The sequence below is a fragment of the Orycteropus afer genome, unplaced genomic scaffold (genome assembly GCF_000298275.1).
Source record: "Orycteropus afer afer isolate SDZICR_OR568_19922 unplaced genomic scaffold, OryAfe1.0 scaffold00136, whole genome shotgun sequence".
NCBI lineage: Eukaryota > Metazoa > Chordata > Mammalia > Tubulidentata > Orycteropodidae > Orycteropus > Orycteropus afer.
In genome coordinates, this window is record NW_006921723.1 from 2,231,797 (window position 1) to 2,242,640 (window position 10,844).

The window sequence follows — 10,844 nt, forward strand, 5'->3', positions numbered from 1 at the left end:
GGCTAACATGGGGCAGAGGCTGGGTCCTGGGTGGGAAGGGCAGGTGGGGCTCTGGGAGGCTTATCTGGGCCCAGCTGGGGAGCTCAGGCCTGGCAGCCACCGATAAGGCCGTCCCACCTGGTTTGGAGAGATATAAGGGCCAGGGCAGCCACATGCTAAGAACCATCTGAAGAAGGGTCTGGGAGGTAATTCATGCTAGAGTCAGGTTCAAGGAGCTCTGGTGGCATAGTGCCTAAAGCATTTGACTGCTAACCAGAAGGCTGGCAGTTCAAACCCACCAGCCACTCCTAGGAAGGAAGATGGGGCAATCTACTTCTGTAGAGATTTAGATTTACTGCCTCCAAAACCCAGTGGGGGTCGGTGTGAGTCAGAATGGACTCGATGGTGGTGGGTTTGCTGCTTTTTTGTTTTTTTAGACTAGGGTTCAAGTCCTGACTCTGCCACTGAGGGGTGCCCCCGCACAGCAGCTGCTCCTTTTGGGACCTCAGTGTCCTCATCTGTAAGGCCACGGGTGACTGTATTAAACCAGGAAACTAAAAAGGGTTAGATGCACAGGTGACGCTCAATAAATGACGCTCCTTCATTTACTTGGGGGAGGAGGCATTAAACAGTTGACAGTCCTCATCTCAGCTTTCTACCAGCCCTAAGGAATCTTGGCTCAGATGCCCCCCACTAGGTAGCCCTGGGCAGAGGCCTGCGGGGGGGGGGGGGTTGCTGAAGGGCGTGAGTCCAAGGGGGCGCCAGATGAGGCACAGAATGACATTCCAAGGCGCCTCAAATATGAAAGGCATCTGACTGAGGCAGCCGGACAAAAGAGGGGAGGGTGATTTCAGCTCCGGCTGGTAGGGTGGCTGCTATCAATGTCTATTTGGCCAAAATTGGGGGGAGGGGCGCAGGGGCACAACTTAGAAATTGTCCCGGGGAGCTTGTTACCCTTGCTTCCCCTCGGAACAGACGACCTCACCTCCCTGTGCCTCAGTCGCCCTATCCTAATCTGGTCAGGTTCCGGTGAAAAGTCCGTGTGGTCATTCATTCTGTTCTTGCATACAGCAGGCACTCAATACGTGTCCAGTGAGTGACTGGCTGGGGAAACGGCCCGGAGAAGGAAGGGGGTTGTCCTACAGAGTGGGAGGACACCATTCAGGCCAGCCCTGCGCTGGCTCCTGGACCCAGCGTTGGGTAGGGGGTAGGGCAAGGCGCCCACCCTTGAGGATAGCCCAGTCTGACCAGGGTGGCCGTCAAATCGATTGGACTCATAGCGACCCCTCCTTGGGTGTCTGAGGTGGTATCTCTACGGAAGTAGATTGCGCAGATCGTCCTTCTGAGGAGTGGCTGGTGCGTTTGAACTGGCCGCCTAGTTAGCAGCCTTAGGCACCAGGCCACCAGAGTTTCCCGACTAAGCACACAGCGACATAAAACTGAGTCGTAAAGAACTAAACAAAGTCTATGCGCGACTGGAGGGCTCAGGATTTGACACTTGGGTGGAGATGAGCGTGTGGATCAGAGCAAGGGCGTTCCCAGCAGCGCAACAGCCAGGGCAAAGGCCAAGAGTCAGTACCCGAGCATGGGGTGTTTGGGGACCAGTTGGGAGGCGAATGGGGCTGATGGAGGGCGCCTGGGGCAGTGCCCAGGGCAAAGGGGTGGGGGACGTGCAGAACCACGAGACTGAAGCTGGTGGCCGCCGCCAGCGCGGCCACATCCGTCCCTGCCAGCCTCTGACTCAACAGCGCCGACCCTATACAAACAGGGCCCGCCCCCCTAAGGGGCTGCAAAGTCAACCCGGCGGGCGCGCAGTCTCGGCGCGTCACGGGGCGGGCGCGGGGACCAGGAAGTTGGAGGAGGACCCAGGGCGCCCGCACTAGTGCGCGGAAGCCGGAGCAAGCCGGAGACGCGCGGGCCGCGAGGAGGAGCGCCGAGCCCTGATGCTTGCAGACACGCCCGGCCGTGCGCCATGCGTCCCTGGGGCCTGAGCAGTTTTGCGCTGGAGCTGGCCCGGGGCCCAGGAGGCGCGTACCGTGGCGGGGAGCGGCTATGCGGCCGGGTGCTGCTGGTGGCGGCAGCGCCACTGCGGGTGCAAGCGCTCGAGGTGGCAGCGCGAGGAGGGGCGGCGGCGCGCTGGCTCGAAGGCCGCAGCGTGGGCGTCAACGCTGTGTCCAGTGACTACGCAGCCGCCGAGACGTACCTGAGGAGGAAGCAGCTACTGCTTCGAGGTGAGGCGCTCACCGGTCAGGACTGTTTCGGCAGGGTCTCCCTCCTCTGGGTCTGGCCGCCTCCTGCCCTCCAGAGCTGGGAGCCCTTTGACTTAGAGATTGTGCTGTCAGATGACCTCTCTTCATTCGTGTGGATCCCCTATCTAGAGTCTGGACACTCACCAGCATACTCCTCTCGTCCAGAACCCCTTGTCCAAGATCTCCTTCCCGGTGTCTGGGCTTCTGCCAGAGTTATGGTTGTGTAGTGATTAAAGCATTTAGCTGCTAACCAAAAGGTCGGCGGTTCAAACCCACCAGTTGCTCCACTGGAGAAAAAGATGAGGCAGTCTGCTTCCCTAAATTATAGCCTTGAAAACCCTATGGGGCAGTTCTGCCCTGTCCTACAGAGTCACTATAAGTCAGAATCTATTTGGTGGCAGTGGGTTGGGGTTGGGTTTGGGCCTCCTCCAGAGGGCAGCTGGGACCCCCTCTCTAGGATGTGGTACACCCCTTGCTGAGAGACCTTCCATTTACAGGTTGTCTGGTAGAGAGGCGCCTCTCAATGAGTGGGGATCCCCTATCTAGTGTCTGGGGATCACTTGGGTGATGTTGAGAGAGCCCTTTTTGGACCCCAAGAGCCCTCTTTTAGCCCCAGGCCTAGGGTCCTTGAAGCCCAAAGAGGGCCCATCCCATGCACTCCCAGTGCCCTCCATTCTAGTTTAGCAGGAACTGTCTGCAGCTGTGGAGTCACCATCCCTGGAAGCAGGTTCTGATGCTGTTAGGAGAAGAGGAGGGGGCACTCCTCTAGGGGGAAAAAACTTGGGGTAAAAACCATCAGTCTGAGAGTTATTCCCAGCTTGGCAGGGCTTCAGGCCTATCTCTACCCTCCACACACACACCCCTCACTCTCCCCTCCCCAACCCCAGGCCACACAGCCTGTTAGGAGTGGGTCAGGGGCCGCCAATCCTGTTGTGTGGCCTCTCTGGGCCACCCTAGCCAAAGCCAGACTTCACTATTCCTGTCTGCAAAATGGGTGAGGTGATGGGCGGTCACCAGCTTCCTTCCCTCAAAGTTACCTTTTATCAGCACTTTACCCATAACTGCCAAGCCTTGTCTCAATAGCCCCAGGTGGGGGACCCGGAACTGACTGTGGAAACCAAGGTGGGGGCAGCAGGGGTGGGGCAGGAAGAGGCCATGGAGCCACTTCCCCTTCTGGGTAGACTCAGGGGAAACATTGGGGCCATGTTGGCCCCATGGGTCCCCTAACCCCAGATACACCCGGGTGACTTCCTTAAAACGCTGTAGGGCTGAGCCTGTAGAACTGCTGTGTGACCCAGGTCAGGTTTTGGCCTCTCTGAAGCGGGTGGAGGGATACCTGGCTCCCTCTGAGCCAACCCCGCTCCCCGCTCCCTCCACCTCAGGGGCGATAGGTCAACTTGTCCCCACCGCCTGAGCTTCCCGTTTCCTGTCCCCCATCAGGCTCCACTTTGCCCTGGGAGAAGATTCCAATGCCTCCTCCTCTTGGCAGCCCCCCAGTCTGACTGCGCCTCCCTGAACACCGCCAGGACCAATTCTCCCTTCGGTCTTGCCCTGACTTCCCTCACTCTGAACTGGGGATGACCGTGTACAGCGGTGCTCGGCACTGGCGTTGCTTGAGCGTAGGCCAAACCCAACGGCCGGGTGAAAAGGAGTGGGTTTGAGCAGCAGTGCATCCACAGCCACCAGGGGGCGCCAGCGCTCTGCAAACGGCGCTGAGGCAACCCCGGGCTAGCTGGAAACCCCCTCCACATACACCCCTCTCCCTTGGGGAGACTGAGGCCCAGAAAGAGGGCGCAGCCTGTAAGATCCCTTGCTCTGGGATCTGTGGGAACGGGGAAGGGCGGACCTAGGTGTGCCTGGAGCGACGTGCGGGATCTGCAGAGGTGTGCCAATTTAGTACGAGTTTGCCAAAGGCTGAAGACTAGGTTGGGTGTTTTGGGGGGGCGGGTTGATGACCCGGGCTGCATGGCTTTGACGTTGCAAATGACTTCTCCTAGTTCTGCAGATGCAGAAACTAAGGTCCCAGAGATTGTCACTTCTGAGGGTTCCCAGCTGAAAAGGGGTCGGAATCCTGGGTGGTCGATGAGGGTGGGGTGGTCGAGCAAGCACCCCGAGTGGAGGGAGATCCCCACCTATTTCCTCCATCCTCATTTCTGAGGGGAACAGGCCTGGGGAGGCCCTGCCTCTCACGCCCCCGAGTGGGGCCAGATCCTGCCTCGCTCAGATTGGACGTGCCTGGAGTCACATCTGCAGGTGGAAGGAAGTTGATGATTAAGCGCAGGTGCTCGCTGATCTGGGTGTCTTCAGGCCTGGGCCCCGCCTCTGGACCTCAGTTTTTCCGTTTCACTGCCAGGGTCCGTGAGAGACAGGCTCTGGCCTCTTGGATCCTGTTGCCCCCGGGTCAGCCCGGGGAGAGGGCGTGGCCCGGAGCTAGGGAACACCGGCCAGCTGGTGTTTGTTATTTTCCTCCACGCCTGGTCGGAGCCACGCCCCTTATCCTGCCATTGGAGCTCGCGTCGGGGGGCGGGGCTGCCTTTCGCGCACCACCGCCCTCGCCCTATAAAAGCACAGCCAGCGCAAGGCGCTGGCAGTTTTGTCGCTGGCTGCGCTGGTGCGCTTGCGCACGCCGGAAGGGCTTGCGTTTCTAAACTGCAGCGTCTAGGATTTGTGCTGCTGCGGCCTCCGCAGCGCCACGGGTTCGAGGCCGGGGTCCGCGCGTGTCGGGTTCGCGTCACAGGCGCGATGCTGTTCGACAAGGTGAAGGTGTTCCTGGTGCAGCTGGACGAGGCGAGCGCAGGCGCGGAGCCCGTGTTCAGCGGAGGCCAAACCGTGGCGGGCCGGGTGTTACTGGAGCTGTCGGGCGCGGTGCGCGTGGGCGCCCTGAGGCTGCGTGCTAGGGGCCGCGCTCACGTACACTGGACTGAGTCGCGCAGCGCGGGCTCGAGCACCGCGTACACGCAGAGTTACAGCGAGCGCGTGGAGGTGGTGAATCACCGCGCCACGCTCCTCGCTGCAGGTACTGCTGGGAGGCGGGGGCTGCGCGCCGCCCAGCTGATGGCGGTACCTCCGCGCAGCCTCTGAGCCCCACTCTGCTCCTATCTGCAGACACCGGAGAGACCACGACTCTGCCTCCCGGGCGCCATGAGTTCCCGTTCAGCTTCCAGCTGCCCCCGTAAGTCCTAAGTCTGCAGTCCTTCCAGGTTTGGGGGATGTCCGGGGAACATCTGAGCACCAAGACTGTCTCCTTGGTGGTGGTGGTGGTGGGGGACCTTGAAAGTATCTCCGAGTATCCCATCTAGTGCCTTAATCCCTGGATCCCACTGTGTGTATCTTGCCTCTAAAGTCCCTTCCCGTCTTCTTCCAGGACCCTGGTGACATCCTTTGAAGGTAGACACGGCAGCGTCCGCTACAGCATCAAGGCAACCTTACACCGGCCCTGGGCTCCCGCTCGGCGGGCAAGGAAGGTGTTTATTGTCATTGAACCCGTGGATATCAACACTCCGGCCCTGCTGGTGTGTAGCCATCCCAAAACTCTAATGGGGGTGCTGCAGGCAAGGACCTGGCCACTGGAGGACCCCAGCAGCTTCCTAACACACTTACCCCCCACCTGTTGGGAGTCAAGGCTTGGCCCTGGGAGGGAGGTGGGCAGGTATTGGAAAGCATTTGGAGCTAAGTGGAACCAGGTGCAAATCCCCTTATATGCTGTACAGCTCTGGGCAAGTGTCTTGTTCTTTCTGAACCTCAGATGCCCTGGCTGTGAAATGATGCGTAGACCAGGGCTGACAATTACAATTGCTTCTTCTTGTTAGTTGCTATCGATTCGATTCTGACTCATGGCAACTGCATGTGTACAAAATAGAACAGCTTAATAGGGTTTTCAGTGGCTGTGACCTTTTGGAAGCTTAATCATTTGTACCACTCAAGGAGTCCAATAATGGCTTAAACCTACTGCCGTAGAGTCAATTCCAACTCATAATGACCCTGCTGGATTTCCAAGGCTGTAAATCTTTAAGGAAGTAGATTGCCTCATCTTCCTCCTGTGGAGCAGCTGGTGGTGGATTAGAACCATCAGCTTTCTGGTTAGCAGCCAAATGCCTTACCCACTACAGCACCAGAGTGAGCACTTCACATACTGAGCATTTGGCTTGCTTATTTCATTTTCAGTCTCTTAAGGCATACTGTATCCCTGGGTCAAGATCCCTGGGTGGATAGTTTGTGCTCAACCACTGACCTAAAGTTGGCCAGTTCGAACCCACACAGCAGTGCTGTGGAAGAAAATTCTGGTGAACTGCTTCCCTTAAGGTTACAGCCAAGAAAATCCCATGGAGTAGTTCTGTTCTGCCACACAGGAGGTCACTGTGAGTCAGAATTGTCTCAATGACAACCAACAACGTCAACCACAGCATCCCTGGGTCCATTTTACAGATAGTCTTGGGATTATTTTTTACAAAAAAAAAAAAAAACTAGGCCCCATCCCCTGAAGCCCTCTCTAAGCGTTAGGGGTTGGGGAGCTCCATGAAGTTTGCAGAGTGACCTGTTCCTGTCCCTCTCCTCCACCCTGGCAGGCACCCCAGGCAGGCGCACGGGAGAAGGTCGCCCGGGCCTGGTGCTGTAACCGCGGCCTTGTCTCCGTCTCAGCTAAGATCGACCGAAAGGGCTACACGCCAGGTAGCTGAGTGGCAGGTGGGGCCGGTAGGAGGGCCAGAGTTTGGATGGCTGTGGTTGGTGAAACTGAGCACCCCATTCCCTGTGGCAGGTGAGGTGATCCCCGTCTTTGCTGAGATCGACAACGGCACCACACGCCCTGTGCTGCCACGGGCAGCTTTGGTCCAGACGCAGACCTTTGTGGCACGAGGCGCCCGCAAGCAGAAGCGGGCTGTGGTGGCCAGCCTGGTGGGTGAGCCTGTGGGCCCTGGGCGGCGGACTCTGTGGCAGGGCCGGGCACTTCGGATCCCACCCGTGGGCCCCTCCATCCTGCGTTGCCGGGTGCTGCACGTCGATTACGCCCTCAAGGTAGTAATGCTTTTTGTTGGTCATGGGGGGAGGGGCTGTGTCCACTCTGTCTTCAGAATGGGGTTCCGGGAGGGTAGACTTGAGGTCTCAGGCTCCCACAGCATGGGAAGTGGGGGGAGGGGCAGGATGGCTCTCTTCTGTGGAAGGAGGGGAGGTGGAGGCAACCTGGGCACTCTCCTTGCAGCTCACTCCCCAGACCTGCAGGTTCTCTGTCATCAGACTGGGGTTCCTGAGGGTGGACCTGGCCCTCGGGCTCCCTGGCCAGGGAGGGGGTCAGCAAGTATAGAAGAAGGGGAGAGGAGTGGGCAGGGCAGAGACTCTCTGGACACCCTCTGTTACGGTTCACTCCCTTGGTCTGTATCTGCCCCCAGATGCGTTTCCTGAGGGTGGACCTGGGGCCTCAGGCTCCCAGGGATGTGCAGGGGTGAGGGGTCAGGAAGTATCTGAAGGAGGAGGAGAGGGAAGCAGGCATGGTGGAGGCTGTCTGGACACCTTCCGTTATGGCTCTCTCCCAGGTCTGTGTGGACATCCCAGGCACGTCCAAGCTGCTCCTGGAGCTGCCGCTGGTCATCGGCACTGTGCCTCTGCACCCTTTCGGCAGCCGCTCCTCCAGCGTGGGTAGCCATGCCAGCTTCCTGCTGGACTGGGGGCTGGGCGCTCTGCCAGAACAGCCTGAGGGTAAGTGCCAAGTCCTGCCGCAGGGTCGAGGGCCAGAGGAAGGGATGCCATGTAACTCGCCCGGCCTTAGTCCCTCTGCTGATCATGGTGACAGCCACAAGTGCCCCCCAAAGTCCCAGTCACCTCCCAGGCACCCTTCCACCTCTGCCAGTCTCACTCATCCCCCCCGTCTCCCATTTCCAGCTCCGCCTGAGTACTCAGAGGTGGTAGCAGATGAGGAGGTGGCTGCTGCGGGGGAGAACCTCTTCCCGCTGCGGCCCGACCTCGACCTAGGCCTTGAGGGCCCCTTCTTCACCTACATCCAGGAGTTCCGCTACCGCCCACCACCCCTGTACTCTGAGGTGAGCTTCGGGGTCCAGGCATTCCCCATGCCTTTCCAGGCCTTAGGGTGGGAGATGTAGGAGACGGGTTTTAAATGTTAATGAAAGAATTTCTATACATGCTTCACCCAAATTCCTATGTATACCTCAGTACCCAATCTCCCGTGGTAGGCCCATCTACTCTAGGTGTTGCCCTTTGGTCGCCTCTTTCCTGTACAAGGGAAAGGGCATTTTAGCTGAGACTTTGGCATATGAGTAGGAGGTCAGCTGACAGCCAAGTGAGAGGGAGAAGTTGGAGAAGGGCAGCCTTGGGAAATAAGTGGGGCAAGAAACTGAGCCTCCAGTTTCCCTCAAGGACTGATGGGAACTTCTCCCTCAGGAGGACCCTAACCCGCCCCCAGAGGCCATCAGACCCCGCTGCATGACCTGCTGAGCAGTGAGTGGACACTTTGAGGGATGAAGCTGCACACTGCTTGCAGCCACCACAGATACGGGAAGCAGCTGGAGCAAGGACGAACCAGCCTGACTGCTTTAAAGTTGGAGAAATGGAATCGCAGATGGGGCAGAGGCTGCTCCAAGATCATACGGGACAGAGAGAAAGCCAGGCTGGAATCTGATGTATCTGGGCTGCCTGTGCTCTTAAGGCATCTAATGTCCAGTGCAGGGTCCGAGTTAACGTTTAACATGTCTATGTCCAGCCTTGGGCAGTGCTGGGATTCCCAAGAAGCCTCCAGTCTGCGAGCGTCCGGAGGTGGATCTGGGATCCAGACATAGATACTTCCAGCCTCATGAGACCACAGGAAAGGACTCTGGGGCTGGGGAAAGTCCAAAGGGGACCAGGGAAGGTATCCTCAAGAAAAGGGTTTTTTAGCTGAGGCTTTGGCATATGAATAGGAGCTCAGCAGGCAGGCAAGTGAAAGAGAGAAGTCGGAGAAGGTTGGAGCTAAGAGAAGTTTGGAACCCAGTCTCTTCATTTGAAGGGAGAGACCTGGGGGCTCAGAGGCAGGTGCCTCAGTTGAGGTCACATGGCAAGGTCTGGCAGTAGAGAGAAGTTCAAGGGAGCAGGTCTTTGGAGCAATGTGGGGGAGTGTGAGTGGTAGGGGCAGTGGCTCCAGCCTCTGAAAGCCAGAGCTTCCTGGCCTGGGCTGCAATTGCCCAGGAGCTTGTCTGAGTATCTCAGTACGTAAGGGCCCCCTGGGCAGAAAACCAAGACTCAGGGACAACTAAGACCGATGACATAACTTGCAAAATGAAAATGCAGGCCCCCTATTCAAAGAGTGAAGAATTTCAAGAAGGGGACCACAGAACATTAACGCCAGCGCAAAACCTCATGGGACTGCTCAGGCCACATACTCCAGGGACAGGCCAGCCTGGGGACCCTGTGTCCTGACAGCACAGTGTGACGAGGCAGCTGGATCAAGCCCCTAGCTGCAGAATCGCAGTCCTGGTTGGAGCAGGGCTTCTGCCTGGGGCTCAGCATTTCTGATAAACCTTTAAAAAGTGTAGTCTTTTTGTACAATTTTTTTCAAAATAAAAGTGTGGAAGAGGAGACGGGGCTCACTGGTTCATTTTTTGCCCAAACTTCCAAGGGAGCTAGGGTGGTCTTGACTGCTGGTACAGTCCCTTCTGGGCCACTGCCTTGGGGACTGAATTCCAGGCCAAGGAATGTCGAGGGGCCTGTTGTCCAGAAGGTGAAACTGAGGCTTGGGGCTAGGAGGCTGCTGGCCCAGGGCAAACAGGGAGACTGAGCTGGGCGTGGGTGGGACCTGGTGGATCTTCCTGTGCCGGCCACCAGCCAGAGCAGACCCAGATGCTGAGGTCATGAATGGTGGAGGAAGGTGGGACTGCTCCTATAGGGCTGGAAATGGGGCGGGGCTTGGCTCCCTATCAACCTGAGTCACTCTCTGAACTCTATTACTATTGTTAAGGTAGAAATCACTTTTTTAAAAAAATTTTTGTGATTTGGGTGAAAGTGTACAGAAAAAATTCATTTTCCATACAGCAGTTCATACACATTTTGTCTCATGACATTGACTGCAGTTCCCTACAATGCAAGAGCTCTCTTCCCACTTCCTCCCTGTAGTTACCTCTTCCCTGTGTCCTTTCCTGCCATGCACTCCTGCCCCTGAGCTGTCTCCCTGGGCAAACACTGCCCTTCTATTTTCCCATGATTTCACAGGATTGATCACTCCAAAGAGTGTATCTACATAATGTAAATGTTCACCCCCAAATTCACAGTGAACAATTCAGTGGCATTTAGTTCATTCACAATGTGCACTACCCCGTCTACCTCGTTCTAGAACATTCTCATCATGCCGAGGAAACCCCATAACCTTTAGCAGTTCCCATCCTGAAGCTTTAGGCGACCACCGATCTCCTTTCCTGTCTGTGGATGTGCCTGTTCTGGACCTTTCATATCAATGGAATCAGACACTCTGGCCTTTAGTGTCTGGCTTCTCTCAATGAGCATCATGTGTTCAAGGTTCACCCACATGGTAGTGTCTCGGAGCTTCAGTCCTCTTTTTTTTTTTTTTTTTCCTTCTCTGTATCTTCCTTTTCCTTAGAGTTCTTGTGTTGGTCACTCGACTTGGTATATTGCCTTTCT

General features: G+C 57.1%; 1 protein-coding gene across 1 annotated transcript; it reads left to right on the top strand.

The window, feature by feature from the left end:
- The first annotated feature begins 4,970 nt into the window (after nucleotides 1-4,970).
- ARRDC2 (arrestin domain containing 2) lies at nucleotides 4,971-8,672 on the top strand. Its single transcript, XM_007945350.1, has 8 exons — nucleotides 4,971-5,244; nucleotides 5,334-5,400; nucleotides 5,593-5,740; nucleotides 6,794-6,896; nucleotides 6,985-7,241; nucleotides 7,757-7,919; nucleotides 8,103-8,260; nucleotides 8,619-8,672. Exons 1-8 carry the CDS (start codon nucleotides 4,971-4,973, stop codon nucleotides 8,670-8,672), a joined length of 1,224 nt encoding a protein of 407 aa, XP_007943541.1.
- The last annotated feature ends 2,172 nt before the right edge of the window (nucleotides 8,673-10,844 follow it).

Excerpts from the sequence above, each read along its gene's own strand:
- ARRDC2 (XM_007945350.1), top strand. The coding sequence starts at position 4,971 with ATGCTGTTCGACAAGGTGAAGGTGTTCCTGGTGCAGCTGGACGAGGCG. Across the intron at positions 5,245-5,333 it reads CGCCACGCTCCTCGCTGCAG|ACACCGGAGAGACCACGACT; the intron begins GTACTGCTGGGA and ends TCCTATCTGCAG. Across the intron at positions 7,242-7,756 it reads ACGTCGATTACGCCCTCAAG|GTCTGTGTGGACATCCCAGG; the intron begins GTAGTAATGCTT and ends GCTCTCTCCCAG.